Source organism: Pristis pectinata, chromosome 2 (assembly GCF_009764475.1).
Source record: "Pristis pectinata isolate sPriPec2 chromosome 2, sPriPec2.1.pri, whole genome shotgun sequence".
Taxonomy (NCBI): domain Eukaryota; kingdom Metazoa; phylum Chordata; class Chondrichthyes; order Rhinopristiformes; family Pristidae; genus Pristis; species Pristis pectinata.
The window spans coordinates 113,729,083-113,750,370 of NC_067406.1; the positions used below are offsets into that span (position 1 = coordinate 113,729,083).

A 21,288-nucleotide genomic window follows, 5' to 3' on the forward strand; every position below is an offset into this window, starting at 1 on the left:
GTTGATTGGAAATGTCAACCTTTCAAAAAAGGCCTAAAAAGAATGACACTTGCTGGGTTAATTAGGTTGTGACCCTTAAGATGAAAAAAATCATATTTCCTGATATAAACATTTTTAAGCGAACCCATCAACTTAGGAAAATACTAACAGGATTGTGCAAGAGTGTGATCATTCAAAAGCAGATCCAAGACTAACTAGTCTTGTTAGTAAATAACACAAGAATATTGAGATCCTCTATATTTAACAATATGAAAGACTACTGTAAAATAAAAATAAACATATGTGTTCTTTATTTGTAACTGGTAAGAAATTATGACTTCAAAAAAATGTTAATATTGATATATCAGTCCTCCACTTTATAAAGTGTAGGTAAATTGTCAAGCAGAAAGTCCCCACGGTCTGACCTGTTATTAGCACTACTCTATTAAACCTAATTTTTGTGGCTGCCAAGCAGAAAAACAGGAAGTAATCATGGTCTGTAAAAACTTGCAATTGTTTCCCCACCAGGGCCCTTCTTACGAACGTAATATGAGGCAGTACATTCCAAACCTATTAAAATGTAGACCTTGCCGGACATGCTCACTCTAGCTGCAGCCTTCCAGCTGTCTGTCTGCTATAATATATCCCAGCTGTCAATCCTGAAGGAAACCAGCCAGTTAGAGCAGAAACAATTTCATCCAGAATGTTACAGACTTCTCCAGATTTACAAATACATAGATAGTACTAGTTGGATGGGCTGAATCAAATCTAGCAGGACAGTCAGAGGCAAAAAGATTGCAATCATCAGTTTGTTTATGGAACTTTGAAGAAAAACAAACATTAATGTTTCATGTCTCAAGATGTTTCCAGTCACTGGGAATGAAAACTAAAAAGATAAAAATCAATTAATGTAAATTGGAATTTCATCTTTTCAAATGCTACATACTGCAGACCACATTCAAAAAATGAAACAGCAATCTTCAGCTCATAATGATTTTCTAAACAAAAATTAAAAGGATGCAACATAAAGTACTGATTGAGAGGAGTACCATTTAAGCATTTTGAATGCAACATTCTGGAGTTTGGGTAGCAAATGGAACTGTGCACAACAAATGTAGAAACATTAATGGTTTTTAACAGAGTGGACCTTGTCATAGCAAGTTAGATGTCCAAGTTATTTTTGACGAGTAAGATAATGTTTTTTTGGTTGAAGTACAACCACCCATTAATCGTGTGTAAAGTAGTAACAAAGCTTGACACACCCCAGTTCTTTCTTACCATTTTGGTTTAAAGTTTATTATTCTGCCCCATGCCTCAGAACTTGCAGCCATCTGGACAGCACTGATCCAGCAATTGTTTATAAATTCTACAAAGATTCCAGTAATCCCTATGATAGTAAGTATGATGAATTTACAACTCATTGACATTGTTTTCTAAATACTTGATTTCTATCTTTACTCTGGAGACTGCAACCTCGATTCCCTGTCCACCTGCCCAACAAAAGGAAAGGATCTTAATTTCTTATATTGATGACACTTTCTAGAAGAACAGAAATGCATTGCGTTAAGTGGTTAATTTTGGACTTCCATTAACTTTAATTTAATTTGTATAATTCCACAAGCAAATCTTTTGTATCAGCCTATATCACATCCACAAATCATCACACTGGTCTCCAGGAACCCTATCACATGCTAGCACAAAATGTAGCATTAAAATCTTTAATTACCTTTGATAACATGGTACACTTGTTTAGCATCCAGAGTCCTGGATTTTTGATCTGGGATCTCAAATCTCACCAGGGCAGCTTGAGAATTTAAATTCAAGTAAGTAAATAAATAAATTTGGAATTAAAAATCCAGTATCAATGAGGATATCCACAAAATTACCTGTTAGTTATAATAACCAGCATGCTTCAGAGAAGGGAATGTGCCATTCTCATCAATATGGCCAATATATGGTTCCAGATCGATGTGGCTGACTCTAAACTGCCCTCTGAAATGATCTAACAAAGCACTCAGTTCAGGAGCAATTAAAGATGGACAATAAATACTATGGTTGCCAATGACATGGTAATTCCATACAGGAGTTAAAAGCAAAAATCCCATGAAAGTAGTAAAGACTCAAATCTTGCAAAAGATGAACCAACTTATTAACATTCAACTTTGTCTTGTGCAGATTCAAAAATGGGAATTATTACACAGTTTGATCTGCACACTAAGCCTAATAATTTAACAGTATGTTTTGTCCGGCAATCACACCATGAAATTATTTTTGTTAAATATATGCTTTCTTTATTTCATTCTGTATAAATGATAATTTTATGCAATGAAGAGGAAAATAATTCTGCCTTGAAAAAAGAGAAAGCAACACTAATGCAACTAGTTCCTTTTTAAACTTAACAGAATATTATCATTGAAGATGTGCCTGATGATAGAAAAGATCCACTTCAGCATTTTAAATTATGAGGAAAAAAGCTGTCAGCGTAATCTTAAAAATTCTTACAAGGAAACTTGATTCCAATCAGTACTCAAGCCTGTTTCAGCTAAACCTCAACTGGGTTGAAAAGCAGTAGCCAATTTCCTGTAATTAATCTAATGTTGCTGATTACTGATCAACAATTGAGCAAATAGTTCAGAAGCTCATTTATCCAAGCATCAGTGATTGCTACCAAATGTTCTTAAGTTTTACCATATTGGTTATTCAGAAATGACATTATCAATTAAACTGACCAAGTTATTATCAAGATACCCACAAAAAACCAGGAAACAAATGGGTGCAAAAAATAATTATTGGGTTCAGGAATCCAGTTTCCAAAACCTGGTCCAAAACATTTTTTTGCCTTCCTTTGTGTTCTACATGCAGAAATGTCTTTGTTTTATTCACACCTGAAATATGTGTATTTTCCTGCTCTGAAAATGGTATATCTTGACTCAGTCAAAACACACACTTAGTTTATAAAAGTAAAATCATTTTAATAAAAATGAAGAAAAGTTCATACAGTTTTAGATTTGAGGGGTTGTCTTGAAGTGGAGAGTCTCAAAACCCACGAGGAAATAATAATGTTTCCTAGAATCTAGCCTTGAAGTCTCACTGTTTCTAATAGAAAACCCATTAAACTGCAATTTGAAAAGCACTACATTTCTTCAAAGCCTATTAATGGAGTCCCTTGGATTTGGCACAATAATGGTTCAACTAGTTACTCCTCTGTTTAGCACAGTAATAAATGAGTAAAACAGTACATTCTGCGGAATTCAAACCTTACTCCCTTATGTAAAAGTCTTGATTAATTGAATTAACGCAATCATCAGAATTAATATTTATGGACATTCACATTCTGTCTTCTTTTAGTTTAAAGAACTAGTCATGTGTAGCACAAAATAAATACCTTCATTATGAAAAAGAGCACATAAATGGCATAAATGGGGCCTGAGCTAGGGGGAAGGAACAGGAGGCTCCAGCTGGAACCCACATTACAATGTTCCTAGCTCACATCACTAATCATCCCCATCTTCACAGTATCAGCAGTAGCCTGGGAATGGGGCAAGAGAATTCTTTCAAAAAAAATAAAGCCATTAAACCAGTGACCCGAGTTGGGAGTAGGGCAGCCCAGATGGTACCTATACCAACCACACTACCAAAAAAATCTGTTCCCTTATACTTTCTTCATCAGTCATCTTTAAGTTTACCGACATGGTCATCATGGAGGGTGAGAGAGAAGCAAAGCTAAATATGACAATAGATACCTAATAATGTTTGTAACAATTAATCAGCTCCTAGAGGCATCTAATAATGAAGCTGTCCAAATGGGAGCTAACCAGATACATGGACCACAGGATCTACCAAGCTGAGAGTGTCAGACTTTCTTTCAGTGAATGGGTCAGAGCTAGGGCTAAGCAGTCTCTGAAGTTCATTGTGTCCAAGACCAAATAATTCTTAATCCAGCTCCGATCAATTAAAACAAAATCATATGTGCACCACTCAAATTTTTCAATTTTATTTTGATAATCATTCTCAGTAGTTAGGCACTGCTGGCAAGGTTCATATATATTGTCTAAACTTAGTCCCACTAGGGAAACTAGTGGTGGGCTTTCATCTTAAACGACTACAATCCGTGTGTTCAACGTACTTCTGTAATGTTATTAACGCAATTATCATACCGATATCAGAATGTGTTTTGCAAATAAGGAGCTTGCTTACCAAATAATGGAGTTGGTGATTTGACACTATGCTGCTATGGCAGAACAAAGCCATGCTTTGTGAAGCTAATGACATCTTAGAAAATTACGCAATTTAACCCAACTCTGCAAGAGTCTCAAAATGATATCAGGGTAAAGCTCATTTAAGGAATGTGCAGATCATCGAATAGGCTATGAATTTAGTCTGTAAAGGCTGCATGTTATAAATTTTTGGATGTTTTGTGAACTGGAAGTTTACATTCAATATTTAAAAAAAATAATTGTTCAACAATTCTCATACTAAAAATCCCTCATGTTGCCTAGTGTTTTATTAATTTCTTTCATACAACAATGATTCCAAATTATAAATGGCATCTTATCCTCATAATGGAAACTATAGAGAATGCTTTTTGTTAAGAATAGATTTTACTACAGCTGGACTCAGGGGATTAGTCACAGGTTCTGCCAATTTAAAATGATATTCACGGTAATAAAGTTTGAAGTAAGTTAGAAAACATACTGAAAATAAAAAAAGGAAAACAACAACTTTTGCATAGAAAAAATAAAGTAGCAAAATCCCCAGCTGCTTTGGATAATGTTAAAAGTGGAGGCTTTTTGTAAAAGCAATGTGGCCGTGCTCTCATCTCATTGTCCTCCATTTCTTCCACCTTCAAACACTTATCCAATTCTTTTTAAAAAGCCACAAATGAACCTGCTTCCATCACTCTGTCAGGTAGTGCATTCCAGCACACTAGATGAAAAGATTTTCTCACATTTCTTTTGGGGTTCTTTTGCCAATCGCCTTAAATCCTTGTTCTTTATATCTCAAACATTCCATCAATGGATAAAGTTGCAGTTCATTTACTCAATCTAGACCCTACATGACTTTGAACACTTCTGTCAAAACCTGCTCTTAACTTCTTCTGATCTCTCCATGTAGAAATCTCTCATCACTGGAACCATTCTAATAAACCTTTTCTGGATCCCTCTAAGGTACAAGTTGGGCACAATGCTCCTGTTGTTTGGCCAAACTAATGTTTGCAAAGCAACTCCCTTGTTTTTGTACTCTATGCTTCTATTTAAAAGTTAAGCACTCCATGTAAAATATGTAGATTTTCACAATGTGAGAAGCCAAACAGTTGTATTTTTTAAAATAACTAAGTGCATTATATTTTAAGATACAAAACATGATATTGATCTTGGTAGTATCCACTGTTTGCAGACAAAATTATTTCTGATATACATAAGGATATTTCTGCCACAAGCCACATTATCCACATTGTGCAATGCTGATCTAAGGTTAGTATTATCATTTGTAGGTTACTGCTCCAGCCAAAGCATTTCTCAACATTAAGCAGGAGGAACAACACCAGCCCTATTTAGAGAGTCAACTTCTTTCAGGTTGGATCTTGGCTAGTTTCTTCTGGCTGCTAATACAATTTTATAAGGTGTTTAGTGTTTTTCCATGGTTGTTTGAAATTGTTAAAGAGTATATTGTAGACAACACTGATTTTTTTCCCCAGGCTTCAAATCAGTTTCTGCTACACAGCAGAAAATTTGCAGTTTTCCCTGCAAAAAAAACCTTTTCTGGCAGATTGAGCAGAGGTCATAAACTACTGGAAGGTAGAATGGTGAGAAGGAGAAGAGAGAGCAAGAAAGGCAAGGAAGGAAGGAAGGCAACAACTGTATGTGTCATTTTCTGTCAACATTGTATATGAATAACAATGTCAGGTGAGATACCAATGATTGGAAAACCCAATTTTCCCCATCACTAACAGTCCCACACTTTATCTTCACTGTCACCAACTATCACATTTGCCCATCTTGGCCATAATGCAAAAATGAAGGGTACCACAAAATAAACACTGCAAATCAAATTTATAAATAAAATCATGCCACAATTGACACAAATATGTTCCCTTGATTCCTACCCTCTCTGAACTCTACCTGCCTGATTGCTCATATGCGAAAGTTACCTGCAGTGGTAACAGCATGGCCAGGTGAAGACTACTGAATTTCAGAGATGGAGACTTCATCTGACCTTGGAGAGGTGTCTCCAGCAGTTCTGGATCTAGAGGCACAGCTTTAGACTACATCATCTTTGCATGAGCAGCAGTAGTCTTTGTTGTTTAGCTGCCAGGTTAAAATGAGAGCGGAGAGGCAGCAGGATGAAGTAGAATGTAATCTCAAGAGGACAGGTTAATACTCCCTAGAGTGAGTCACTTATCAGGATCGTGCCTCAACAATCCTAGTAATGTGTTGGATATGTTGTTGGACTGCTGTAAAACCCTATGCCCCTTTGAATATTGGTAGTTTAGCCATGATATTAACCATCTGAATTTGCATGACCACAGTATGAGATTGCACTATAACACCCATATATCTGGTGGAATCTATCGTTTGCTGCCATGGAGGCAGAAACATGCTGTTGCCCACCACTTTTGTGCTGAAAATGAAGAGTTTCAAGAGCTGCACAAAAAATTGTGCCAAGTTTATGCGAAATACCATAATGCCACTCAACATTGAATGCACCAAGCATTTCATTGCTCACACCTGACAGTTGCCATCTAACCAGTCTTTGTCTAAATATTCTGCACCAGAACTCAATCAAACATGCCTTCTCGTGTACCGGTACCAGTGCTCCCTACTCAAGCTCCAAGCCATTTGTATCTAGTGTCACACCTTGTGGACACCCTGTGGGGATGGTGGTTACATTACTGGGTTAGTATCTTTTAAGTTACATGCAGCATCATTGTCTGAGCCTATAGCTAAAATTCTGAAATCAAGTAACAGTGCCTTTCCCCTGCCCTAACTGCAGGCAGGCCACACATGCCCAGTGTCTCACCAAATGCAGATCCCACCACAAAGTTAATCTCCAAATAAGAAAGTATCAACATCTGAGTTGGTGGTTGCACATGTTAGATCCAGTGAGGATGTGTCTTCACCTTCATTGTGTTCTTTTCCTTGTACTATGGCCAAGGCACACTGCTTGGAAATATGAAGGGAGAAAGAAACAAGAGCAAGGTTGGGGAGGAGTGGAAGACGGTAAAGATAGTTATGTGTGTTTACATAATCTGAAAAGATCATCAGATAAGATAGTAACATGAGCATCAAATGGGAGTTAAGAGAAGCATTAGGTGTGGGGGTGTTAATAATTGATTCTGTCCCACCACTGGCCACAACCTCAACATTGCCACTTCAATAACAGTCAGCCATCTTGCCTTCATCAGTTTAGGATTTGCAAGTGTGCCTCTCCTCCTCCTTACGCTTCTGATTGTGTGCCACTGTGACCGACGTGTGGAATATTTTAGGTACAGTGAATTTCATAGTTGATTAAATAGCAATGTATACAAGTTTAAGACATATAACATATTGCAGGCAGCGCCATGTGTGTAAGAGAGTGTTGCAACATACCAACATTCAGTACAGCTCCTAATTGTTATAAGCTGCTGGTAGGGGATTAATGAATTAAGAAGTGTCTGAGACAAGTGGTGCATTTGGTGGGATATATATTCTGACGTGCATTCGCTGACCTTGATCATTCAATAAGAACTTGTACATCAGGCTGCTCAGCATTTAACACAATCATCCCATCCAAATGCATCATAGAACATAGAACACTACAGCACAGTACAGGCCCTTCGGCCCACAATGTTGTGCCGACATTTTATCCTGCTCTAAGATCTACCTAACCCTTCCCTCCCACATAGCCCCCTATTTTTCTATCATTCATGTGGCTAAGAGACTCTTAAATGTCCCTAATGTATCTGCCCCCACAACCTCTGCCGGCAGTGCATTCCACGCACCCACCACTCTCTGTGTAAAAAAAACTTACCCCCGACATCCCCCTTATACCTTCCTCCAATCACCTGAAAATTATGTCCCCTTGTGTTAGCCATTGTCGCCCTGGGAAAAAGTCTCTGATTGTCCACTCGATCTATGCCTCTTATCATCTTGTACACCTCTATCAAGTCACCTCTCATCCTCCTTCTCTCCAAAGAGAAAAGCCCTAGTTCGCTCAATCTATCCTCATAAGACATGTTCTCCAATCCAGGCAACATCCTGGTAAATCTCCTCTGCACCCTCTCTAAAGCTTCCACATCCTTTCTATAATGAGGCGACCAGAACTGAACACAATACTCCAAGTGTGGTCTGACCAGAGTTCTATGGAGCTGTAACATCACCTCGCGGCTCTTGATCTCAATTCCCCGACGAATGAAGGCCAACACTCCATACGCCTTCTTAACAACCCTATTGACCTGTGTGGCAACCTTGAGGGATCTATGGACATGGACCCCCAAGATCAAGCTTCAAGATCTGGGTCTCTGTACCTTCCTTGCAACTGGATTCTGGACTTCCTCATTGGCAGACCTCAAGCAATGAGGATTGGTAACAACATCTCATCCTCGCTGAACATTAACATAGGTGCACCTCAAGGCTGTGTGCTTAGCCCCCTGCTCTATTCCCCATACACACATGACTGTGTGGCTAAGCGCAGCTCCAATGCCATCTTCACATTCGCCGACAACACTACTGTTGTTGGCCGAATGACAGGTGGTGATGTCAGCTTACTGCAGCGAGATAGGACACCTGGTTGAGTGGTGCAGCAACAACAACAATCTTTTGCTCAACGTCAGCAAAACTAAAGAGCTGATTGTTAACTCAGGAGGGGAAGGAGGGTGAACACGTGCCAGTCTACATTGGGGGAATTGGTGGTGGGAAGAGTCAGCAGCTTTAAATTCCTGGGCGTGAACATAATTGGATGACCTGCCCTGGGTCCAACGCATAGATGCAATTTTAAGGAAAGTGCACCAGCGTCTTTACTTTCTTAGGAGGTTAAAGAGGTTGGGCTTGTCACCGAACACTCTAACAAACTTTTACAGATATACTGTTGAAAGTATCCTGATTGGTTGCATCATGGTCTGGTATGGCAATTCGAATACACAGGAATGTAAGAAGCTGCAGATAGTAGTGGACTCTGCCCAATACATCATGGGCACATCCCTCCCCACTATTGGTAGTATTTACAGGAGGTGCTGCCTCAAGAAGGCAACATCTATCATCAAAGATCCCGACCATCCGGGCCATGCCATCTTTTCACAGCTACCATCGGGCAGGAGGTACGGAAACCTGAAGTCCTACACCATCAGGTTCAAGAACAGCTACTTCCCTTCAATCATTCGGTTCTTGAATCAACCAGCAAAACCCTAACCACTACAGTTTAGCAACACTATGACCACCATAGACCACTTTGCATGAAAATGGACTTTGTATTTTTTGTTCTAATTGTGTTTTCTTGAAAAATTGTGTATCATTAGTGTTTAATTTCTTGTGAATGCTGCTTATATGATGCTATGTGCCTGTGATGCTGCTGCAAGTTAGTTTTTCATTGCACCTGTACATATATGTACTTGTGCATATGACAATAAACTCAACTTTTTTTTCATGCAAAGTCAATGAACTCCTTGTGACAATGTATCCAAGTCCTAAAGCCTTGGCATTAACTCCTATGCAGCACTAATGTGGTAATTTAACCACTACTCCACTATCTCCACAGGGTGTCCACATGGTGATACACTAGATGTGAATGGGCTGGAGTCTAAGCAGGGGGCACAGTTGTCTGCTTTGTAATCAACCGCTATAGCTGCGTGTTCAAATACCTTTTGAGTATATGCCAGGATGGCCCCCTGACCCTGTTGATACAGTGCACCTATCTAGCTTTCCACCTCCACTGAAAAATTTTGGAGTCCATTCTCTCTCAATTTTTTTCATTCTTCACTTCTTTCCAGGTTATATCCGTTTACAAAACAACTCCTCCAGACACAATTACCTTTCCTTTAAGGGATGCATGCCTACTTTAAATGTTTCTGGCAAGTTTTAAGTGATACTAGGAAGTTAAGATCTTGGATTCCAGCTGATGTGTTCAGCTAATCAACAGCACTATTAGTGTTGGCACCCAGACATCATTACAAAGAGCAGGCAGCACAAAAGAGCTAAGGTGCATGTTTTGTAATCAACAGACACAGGCTGATTATGCATTGCAATCCCTCCACCCGATTTTGGAACTATTCAATCTAGCTGTCAAAGTATGATCAAGAAAATTCCTAAACTTTCAGGTAATGATAATGCAGTAAAAGCTTAATTATACAATACTTCACTCACTAGCATGCTCCAGTAACTGGCACTTCAGGGTAGTGCCACATCAGGTTAACCAGCACTTGTCAAGTCTGGTACCTGCTGGGCAAAAGAGCTTTTACCACAATAAAAACACAAAGTGGATCAAGCAGGAGATGGGAAAAGGTCATTGACTCGAAATATCTACTCTGTGCCTCTTTCCACCTATGCTGCCCAAACTGCTGAGTGTCTCCAGCATTTTCTGTATTTATTACAGATTTTCATCATCTATACTTTTTTTTTGCTTTTCAGAACTTTGACTGTAACTTGCAATTATACAATGGGCTGTGTTGTGCTGACTATGGTTAATGGTTGACAATGTCAGTCCTGCAGCAAAGCCCAATCAGTCTAGAATTCCCAGCATTGCACTAGACAATCCACCCCTTTCAACTTATAGCTAGAAGATTTGGTGTAGGAGTTTTTACTCCATTGATGAGAAATGGGGATCATCAGCCAGTAGATTAGGGAAAAGGAAAGTAAGATAAGTAAATTTAATTAAGTTTTACACATTCTAACTTTAATAGTTCATATTATTCTCTTGTGTTAATATATCTTAATTATTATTAATTTTCTCAAATAATTATGTTTAATTATTTAATGCAACCTTAATTGCAGAAACATTAAAACTGCTACAAATCCTCACAAGCAGTGAGGCTTCACCACCAGCTTTGCTCCTATTGACAGTTGTTTCAGGAGCAGGACCACAGAAGTATGCCGCCTGAGCCTACTTGATGTGAGGGGTCAGCTTGTTCAGCCTTCCACTCTTAGTCCAGGTTCAATGGGGGCACGTGGGGAGCATTGGCAACAAGCCAAATCCAGCTCAATTTGGCCCACAGCCTTTAATGCAGTAAATTGTTCCAAGGTATATGACTGCAAGGCAATAGTTAAGGGCATGATTAAGGATGAAATACAAGATGCCTTGGGCTGTTTGCCATGAAATGATTAGATCAATACCCAGTAATTGTAATCAATGTTTCAATACAAGCAAACCAAGAAAATACTGAAGGATATAATTTATATCATTTGCTAATTCAAATACAAAATATGCATCCACTTTAAGTAAAAAATGGTTTGCATAAGGAAGCTAGAAATTATATTAAACACTTATTCAGACCTGAAATCTTCATAATATAGTTTCATGTTCAAAAATATAAGCTGTCAAACGACATGTAGACAACAAAATACAATTAACTAACTGATGTCAGTAAAAGCTTTTTTTTCTTCAAGATGACAGCATTTAGGGTGAATGACATTTCATAAAGAAGGCTTCATACAGCCTTTTTGTTAATGAGGCACCCACTGGAAAAACAAGGATATAGCAGGGAGGTCATTATTACTCTGTCAGGAGGGCCCTACACTTCTTACAGTACATATTTTCCCAATTCCAGTTTTACCAGGAATACACTAAGCTGGGCTACTTAAGAAACTATTTGAAAACAAAAGTACTTCTAAAGTTAGGAATAGTTGGGTTAACTGCTAGTTATCATGCATCAGTTGCCATCCAGATTAATGTGAAATTCCAGTATAATGTTTGACACTGAAGAAATTATATCTCCAATGAAATAAAAATGGTGGCAGAGCTAAACCTCAGCTCATGTTATACGACAATAATACATTCATAAATGCATCAGCCCTTCTGTACATGACAAATTAAGCTTTCATGATTGACACAGAAAGAGAGAGAGGAGAGAGAGAGGAGAGAGAGAGGAGGGAGAGAGGAGAGAGAGAGGAGAGAGAGAGGAGAGAGAGAGGAGAGAGAGAGGAGAGAGAGAGAGAGAATGAGAATATATTGTTTGGGAATTGTATCAAGGGATGTGAAACAAAATCTGGAAAATGGACTTGAAATGCAGATCAGCCAGTGTTATGGCATTAAAGCAGTTTTGAAACTATAACACATCTTGAATGTAATTGCTCATATAGAGGGCAATGCTACTTTAAAATGTTATTCAAAATCTAGAGATTTTTAAACCAGTTGCTGAACAGATGTTTTCATATTCTCTTCCATTAACATGGCCAACATTCATTCCCCAACAGAAAACAAACAAAACTGCAGATGCTGTAATCTGAATTAAAAACAGAAATGCTGGAAGAACTCAGCCAGTCAAACAGCATCAATGGAAAGAGAAACCACTTGATGTTTCAGGTCAAATACCCTTCATCAGAACTAAAATTCTCTTTCTATACATGCTGCTTGACTGGCTGAGTTCTTCCAACATTTCTGCTTTTGATTTATTCAACAACCAACACCATTTCAAGAGACCATCTAGTAATTTATATCATTGTTACTAGTGGAACTTGCTATGTATAATTTAACAGCCAATTATATTACACCAATTGTTTCTCTTACAAAGTACCAAATTAGTTGAAAGGCACAATATAAATGCAAGTTCTGATTGTACAGTGAGTAAAGGTATTGCAGGGAACTGACAGTACTTACTCCAATGTATTGACATCCCACCTGATTTTACAGTGTCATTCATTACCAACTGTTGGGTGTGATTGGAAGCTGTTGACTCCCTACCTCTGGTTGCACACTTCTCCCAGCCTAGAGATTTCCCTTTGGTAACCTTAATAGCCAACAACCACAGTTGAGGTATTAATAAAGAGAGACACAAGAGACTGCAGATGCTGGAATCTGGAGCAACATACAAGATGCTGGAGGAATTCAGCGGGTCAGGTAGCATCTATGATGAGTGAGGTCTTAATCAGGCTTTAACTCCATTTTTTGCATTTAAGTATCACTTTGTTATGAAATAAAGTTATCAGATCTTTGTATAATGGTCTCCTTATTTTCCATGAATTTAATGTTTTGAATTACATGGTTTCAACATACATTGCAATTTTCTGGAACATACCCTTGTGAAACTTGGGGTTAGATACTATTAACTCAAACATGAATGTTGCCTATAATTTTGTTCCTTTTCTATGGCCCATCATACGTGCAAATTAGAATACTATGGGGAAAAAGTCAACAATGAAAATAACAATGTAATATAGCCAGCCCAGAGCATTGTGGGTAAGGTACAAAAAAAAATACACTTCTTTTCACCTGCTGGATCTGTTTTCCAAATGAATCCAAGGGCCAAATGTCACATGGTCACCAAACACTTAAAGAAACAATAAAACCTATAATGGAAGATCAGAATAGGTTTCTCCACTATCCCTTACCATTCCAGTACTATCTGTACAGATGCTTCCCGGCTTAAGGACGCCTGACTTACATACAGCCCATACATAAAGAATGAGCATTTGGGAGACCAGCGGGATAGATATGCTGGCTGTTGCAGGGCTGGAGGCATCTTCTGCCATAGGGGATCTTGGTTCGTGGCTGCATTTCCAACTTGCAAGCTATCCAGGTTACGAACAGTTCGCAAGAGTGGAACCCTGCCGTAATCTGGGGAGGATTTGTACTTAAAATGAGGGCAGAACATTCAAGGTACTCATGCTTGCAAAGGAAAACAATTTTCCAGATATATACATAAATAATGATCTGAAAGGGTCTCAGCGAAATTTTCCCCTTAGATAGATAACTTAAAATAGTTTAGTGGAAGTGTATGTTGTTAGAGGGACCTTTAACATTTCCCTCACTTGTCTAAGCCAATTTTCTCTCAGGGGCTAGCAATATTTACTATCCAAAAAAAAGAGCAACAGAGAGAATAAAAACAAATAGTGTTACTACTTTTAAAAGGGATACAAGCTACTTAAACCTTCTCCTTACGCGTTTCAAAAACCCAGATAAGCTCTTTAATAATGTGTTGGAGTACAACAGTCACAGATGCTGAACTGTTACAAAGATTGTTAAAGTAACTACCACATGTAGTGTTTTACAGCTGAAATGACATTATATACACAAATGCAGCTTAAAAGTGCTTTGGAAGTTTCACTTAAGGCAAATGCACTAATGACTTTTTAGAACTTCTGGCAAGTCAGCTACACACTGCTTAAGTGCATACAAACCAGTGCCTGGCTGCTGTGCATTGAGATTTTTTTCTGTCTCTAATATGGTTTCAATTATCAAAGATATATAGCTGCATTTGGAAAAAACATTTGAAGGACTGAATGATTAAAAAGTTCCCTCTCTCTTACTATGCTGAAACCTGGTATGTAATGGTGTAGCTGTCATGCATCATGAAGTCTCTGTGGACAGTTAAGGTACATCAGAAGTACCAGTTTATGTACAGCAACTTGGCAGAAATAGATAATAAATCTTCTGGTGCTGGCTCTAATACTATTTTTGAAGCTTTTACAATATATAACCTACCAAGAAAATATTTTAACTTTGATAGGAATTGGTAATTTGGAACAAATAACCCTGCCCTGTGCCCAATAGGCTACTGAAAATAATTTAGGAAAGCAAAGACATGTGTCAATTATGCCAGTGACCCAAGATCTAACTTCTTATGTCTTATACTTTTGCTTGTTTCCCACGATTCCAGCAAAAAGCTTTGCTGGTTCCTTCAATGCAGCATTATGTCATCACCTTTTGCCACTCATTTACCTCTCTTAGCACTGGGTCACTGAAGGAATTCAGGTTGACAGCTCCTTCATAGGTCAGGTAATAGAAGACATTGAGAGACCGGACAGCCTCAGGCCCTTGCTGTTTATATCCAAAAATCAGATCAATCCACTGGTGAAGTTGGCAGGAAACAAACTCACTCTCCAGAGCCTGTAAACCACAAAAGAAGAGGAACATCAGTGCCAGACATTTTATTCAGTTTACTAAGGATTCATTTTATATAATCCACTCCTAGGCCGAGATACATTTGGATAATCAACTAACTAGACAGTCCATTAAGCAAGAGTTTATAAACTTGAACATGCATTGTCCTGGCCTTTTCGGCAGTTATTGCCGATTCCTCAAGTACAAAGGACAAAATAAATGGAGGCAGCAACCTGTTACTTCAACTCTTTGAACTTTTATTATCCCAGTCATTTCAGTCCTGATTCAGTCATACAAGGAAACAAAACTAAACTGTAGGGGAGCCAAAGGTTCAGCTGCCACATTTCTATCATGAAGTAAATGTTTTGAGTAAGAATTAAGAAGCTGCTTAACCTTGAAAATTAAATATGGATTTGGATAGTTTTAGAACTTTTTGCTACGTTATCAAGTGCAGTCATTTGGGAAGAGTTCCACTGACTGCATGGTGAATACCAGCACCACAGAGTCCCAGTAAGTAACACTAATCATGGCCTTGGAGATGGTCACGGTATGTACAGGAATGGCAAAATGCCCCAACTGATAAAAGTGTATTTCTGTCATGGACAAAAGAAACCATGGCAGCAAAATAGGCCAGTAGTCTAATTAGTAAACTTGCATTACATGAATAGTGACATCAGGTCATTTACAGAATTATTAACTATTTTCATAAAATTTGAACAATGTCATGCACATAAGTCCACAAAGTTTGCAGCCTGTTTTTGAAGAATTTTATGTTAGTTTACAATTTAGCTATCATACACTTTGGTTACTTGCTATTTTAAGTATACACTAGTGCATTGTTTTTATGAACAAGGTATACCCCTGCTCAGTCTCCCAACCATACAAAATCATTTCCTTTCAATACTTATCCAGTTCCTTTTTGAACACCACAATTGAATTTGCCCCCTCTGCTTTTGGCAGTGCATTCCAGATTCCAAATTTTTCTCATGTCACACATGGTTCTTTTGCCAATCAATTTCATTCCATATCCTCTGGTTCTTGAAACTTCTGCCAATGTGAACTGTTTCTGCCCATCTACTGTCTAGTTCTTTCATGACTTCAAATACATATAGCTGATCCCCTCTCAACATCTTATCCAAGGAGAACAACCTAGCTTTTCTAGTCCTAGATTGAGCCAGAGACTCTGGGAATGGCTGGGGTCTCACTCAGCAAGAGGCCACCTGCCACTCAGCAGTCCAGTTGTGCCAGATCTCAGTGCAGTTAGACCATTGAATGATGGGGCCCATCTCACAGTGAAAAGGCAGAGAGATCCAAACTCTGGGTGACACAGTGAGGGACAAACCTTGGAGAATGGGTGCTAAGATGGTGAGGTGTTCAGGAGGCTATTCTGCTGACCCAGCCACTTTCCATCTGGAAATGAAGGAAAGTACTGGCATTACTCCAATAACTGCCAGTTGGTGGATCAGATGATCCAGCCTATTCTCCTTAATCAATCATGCCACCACTCCTCCATCCTCTTTCTTCTCGCCCTATCTTTCCCAAACATTTTACAAGAATAATTAATTACCATTATTGCTCTTTTTTTGGGCAAATCTCCATTACTACCACCATATAATACTGCATGGCTATTCATACCCACAACTCTGCAATTTTGTTTAATACACTATGCATTTATGCATATGCACCGGAAACCTTTCTTAGACCTTTATGCACTTTCTCTTACTGCAGCCTTATCTAAACCCCATGCCATTTCTTGCACTATGCTATCTCTCTCCCAAACCTTTATGGTTTTGTTTTTCCATTTTCAATGCTACAACGGAAGAATTTCTTCTGCCAGAAGATGGTTAATCTGTGGAATTCTTTGCCAAAAAGGGCGGTGGAGGCCAAGTCACTGGGTGCATTTAAGGCAGAGATTGATACGTTCTTGATTGGTAATGGGGTTAAGGGTTATGAGGAGAAGGCAGGAGAATGGGATTGAAAAAAAATCAGCCATGATTGAATGGCGGAGCACTCGATGGGCCGAATGGCCTATTCTGCTCCTATGTCTTATAGCTACATCCTGGTGCCCAACACCTGCTATATTAATTTTAATCCTCCTTCAACCAACCCCTGCCTTCTCCCCTGCCCCAGCAACTCCACTGATGTGCAACATGCCCTACTTGTACAGGTCCCACCTCTCACAGAGCCTGGCCTAATGCCCTGGGGATTTAAAACCCTCCCTCCAACTATGCATTCATCTGTAATGTTCTCCAATTACTAAGCATACCAACATATGGAAAAGGAAGTAGTCCAGAAATTACTACCTCTGAGGTCCTGATTCTTGAATTCTTTTCTGATTCCTTATAATCTCTCTGCATGATCTTATCCTTTTTTCTGCCTGTTTGTACCAATGTGTACCACCATTGCTAGTTCCCAGCCTTTCTAATTTCCCCACTCCTGGAGAATATTATGCATTCACTCAGTGGTGGCCTTTACTTTGGAACCAATGAGGTACACACAAGGCATAATCTGTGTTCACAGTTGTAGAAATGTCTACCCAGGGAATCTCCTAAGACCACTGCATCTCTATGCTTTGATATTTCCTTGTGTATTCCTTTATTCCATGATGCAGCTTGAGCATGCTAAACACCTTGAAGACTCCTGCATTCCCTGCCCATTTCGCCCACCCCTTTGCTACCCTGAATCCTATTTGTCTGCAAGTAGCCACCTCCTTAAATATACATTCTCAGAAATTCTGAGCATATACTCAATAAATTAGAGGCATTTCCTAACAGAGGAAACATGGTGTGTCCTGAAGTTACCACTTGGCAGAAGGTAATAGATCACAGCTGGTTGTCTATGACCTATGAAACCTGACATTTCTTCTCCATTTTCTTTTTAGATACATTTATTATTAATTTGTTATGCTGACTGAACCAGCATATGAACTAATAGCTTGAGTAGGCCACTCGGCTCCTCAAGCCTACTCTATTTAGTTAAATCGTGGCTGATCTGAATGTAACCTCAACTCTACATGCACATCCACCCCAGTAACCTTCCATTTTCTTGCCTGTCAAGTACCTACCTACTTTGACCTTAAAAATATTCAAAGACTGTTGCCACTTGCCCTTGAGGAAGAGAGCTCCAAAGACTCTCAATGCTCTGACAGAAAAAAAACTTTCTCATCTTTGCCTCGCCCCATCAATGTTGTTTGCTTTCCTACTTAATTGCTGTATATACTGTATCCTGTCCTTAATTTTCTTACCTTGACAGCACAATTTAAATTACTGATGAACTAAACAAGTAGCACCTCTCCCTTGTTCACCTAAATGCAGTTCTTTATGATCAGTAAAAGCTGCACTCCATGCATTTGCACTCCATGCATTTGCACCCCATGCACATTTACTTTATCAGATCCCAGATTCTCAACCAGTCAACAGTAATTTCAGGTAATCAGTTCTACTCGGAATCAAATTGTTTTTAAATGTATGCTGCTGTATTGCACACAATCACTTGATTAGAGGTTCTTGTATCTTGCCTGATCTTGCTGGGTATTCTGTGATAAGTAACACACCTCTTGGCACCCCAAACGCCTTATATTATGTACAAGGAGCAAGTCAGGAGCATACTGGACTATCCAACATGTCGAGAAATCGCACACAATCCAGGACAAGGCAGCCCACTTGATCAGCAGCCCATGGCTGCAGCATGTACCATTTAAAAAATGCATTGAAATTGCTTGCCTAGGCTATTGCACCATCTTCTCCAAAGAGACCTGTACTCTCAAGAGGGTATAAGAACACCACCCCATACAAGATCCCCTCCAGGTCATATACAGCTTGACTCCCAGCTTTGTTAGTTATGAAAGCTATAAGTATAGCTAACATCCAGAAATAATTAAAAACTATTAAACATTAAATGAATAATAACATTTCAAAAAATTAAAATTTTTAAAAATAAATTTATTGAAAACCAAAGCACATAAATAATTAAAACACTAAACTAAACAGAAATAATTTTAAAGAGGAATTTAACATCCCCCTTGTTTTATTATTCTCAATCCTACAATCCCCACTGACAACAATAATGGTCACGGATCCTCAGCTAGGTTGAACCTGACACAAGATTTCCAATGTAAATGTGTTCTCAATCTTTCAGTAAATTCAAGATTTCCATATTTGACTATAACTGCAAAAAATCCCAGATTTGCTTTCATTTAAATCGGTAGGTTTGTCAGCAATTACTACCAAAATCTGGCCTTATGCTACATGGAGTTTTATCTTACCTTTAATCAAAAATTAATCCATCAATGGCCCTTAAATGACAACTTCACATAAAAGAATTAAAACCCAAAAAGTAGCCAGAATACTCGCTTGGAATTTTCTACCCAGTAAGTCATAAAATAACAACTTAAAAATTGCAAGAGGTTTATGTTTTTTTAGCCTCCGATTGTTGAATTGGTATCAGCCTAAATATTTTTCATTTCTAATAGTATGTAAGAAGTTGTGTTTGTAATATTAAAAACTGATGTGGAGCAACACAATAGAGAAGAATGCAATACATTTATAATTTAGTAAGCACTTAAAAATAACATAACCAATCTTTAATAAATATTACCACAATTCTGTACTGGTTCATTAGAGTGAGCATATTTTTGAAAAAAAGTGGAACACAACTAGATAGTACAATACAAAGTCATACAGAGACAAAATTCCTTCAATATGTTCATATCAAGGCAAGCTGTTTGATTGCCACTGCAGTCTCATGTCACATTAAAGCATGACAAACATTAAACCATACACTTAAATGGCAATTTATATCATTTAAATGTTTACTGCTGGAGCAGCTCATCATTCATTTAAATGTGACTTTCTGACAGCTAATTTCAGTTAATTTTCTGTATCCACTTAATTAGAACTTTCAATCAAGAAAGAAGAAGGGCTTGTAAATGTTTTGTGGATGGGATGACATTTTCTTCTTGTTACAATGAGACTGGTGAATTGTAAACCTTTCCCCATAATGAATTATCAGATAGTACATCATGCCAGAGCAAAGACTGACCATATGGAAATGTGTTCCAGTGATTCTTCTAGACATATGCTTTGGACAGAATTTTATTTATGTTCACATATAAACTAGAACCACCACCATTCCTTGATAGTAACAGATAATTTGCAAACGTGATCCTTACAACAATGATAATGGTGCAATGGACTATATTAAATGACAAGTGAATCTCTGGAAATAAAATTACATCATTAAAAATTCAGTTATAGCTACATATATAAGCTTAAAAGAATTGTCTTGATGTTTGCACTGGTAGATTTATTATGGGTAATGAAACAGCAAAATGAGTAGAAATAAAACAATAAAGTAGAACATGCAAATTAAGTAATCTGCCTAAGTACATCGATCATCACTCCAGGCAGGGGCAAGCTTATTTGCTTTCTTTCTAAGTGATCAGATAAAATTACCATTGCCGTTATTTTTTCTTGTTTTACAATAAACAGTGCATGAACTGGTATCATCTTTAACAGAGATTTGTGCCAACTGCATTTTTGATGGAATAATAAAACTATATACACACAATAGCAAGAAGAGGTGCAAAAATGCTTTCTAAAAAATGTAATTATTATGTTACATTTTCAACTTGGTTCATTCAGATGACTGTTTCACATATTAACCTTGATTTTGCAGTGAACACCTGTCTTGGCTTTCATTCCTCGATTTATGCAAAGCAAAAAGGCAGATCAACGTTATGGGTATTTTAGTACAGTATATTCTTACCAGTGGAATGTGGCACAACATTCATTACAGCAAGAAGTAGATCTGAAGATACATACCCCAAAGTGTAAATGGTATGAAGCTGAAAATTCATAAATCTATTATTCATAAATCAAGGAATATCTGTATTTACCCTGCATATAGTTGCCTCCAGACATTGTGATTAATTATCTTTAAATAAGCTACCCTCTGAAAGGGGAGTTGTGAATCTGATCTTCACACAGGTCCTGGAGAATGGAGGGTTTACAACCAGAATGAAGAATCACAAGTACACCAGAAGCAGGACTAGACTACGTGGTCATGTGGTCTGCTCTGCCAGTCAATAAGATCCTGTACCTTGAAATGACTTTTTTTTAAAACCTGATTCCCAAATCATTTGATTTTCCCTAGTAAAAGGTTTAAACATACTCAGTAACTGAGCTCTCCACAGCTCCCCGGGGTAGAAAATTCCAAAGATTAAGCTTAGGTTTGTTGGACATTTAAGGAAATAAATTGTGATTAATCAAACAATTAAAAAAAATTAATCACAAGTTAACT

General features: G+C 38.1%; 1 protein-coding gene across 1 annotated transcript in view; it reads right to left on the reverse strand.

Annotated features, from left to right (window-relative positions):
* Positions 1–21,288, reverse strand: part of lrba (LPS responsive beige-like anchor protein) — a 626,133-nt gene that overhangs the window by 69,812 nt on the left and 535,033 nt on the right. The window contains exon 47 of the mRNA XM_052010590.1: positions 14,827–14,994. Within this exon, the coding sequence (XP_051866550.1) occupies positions 14,827–14,994 (168 nt within the window). The remainder of the gene's footprint in view (positions 1–14,826; positions 14,995–21,288) is intronic.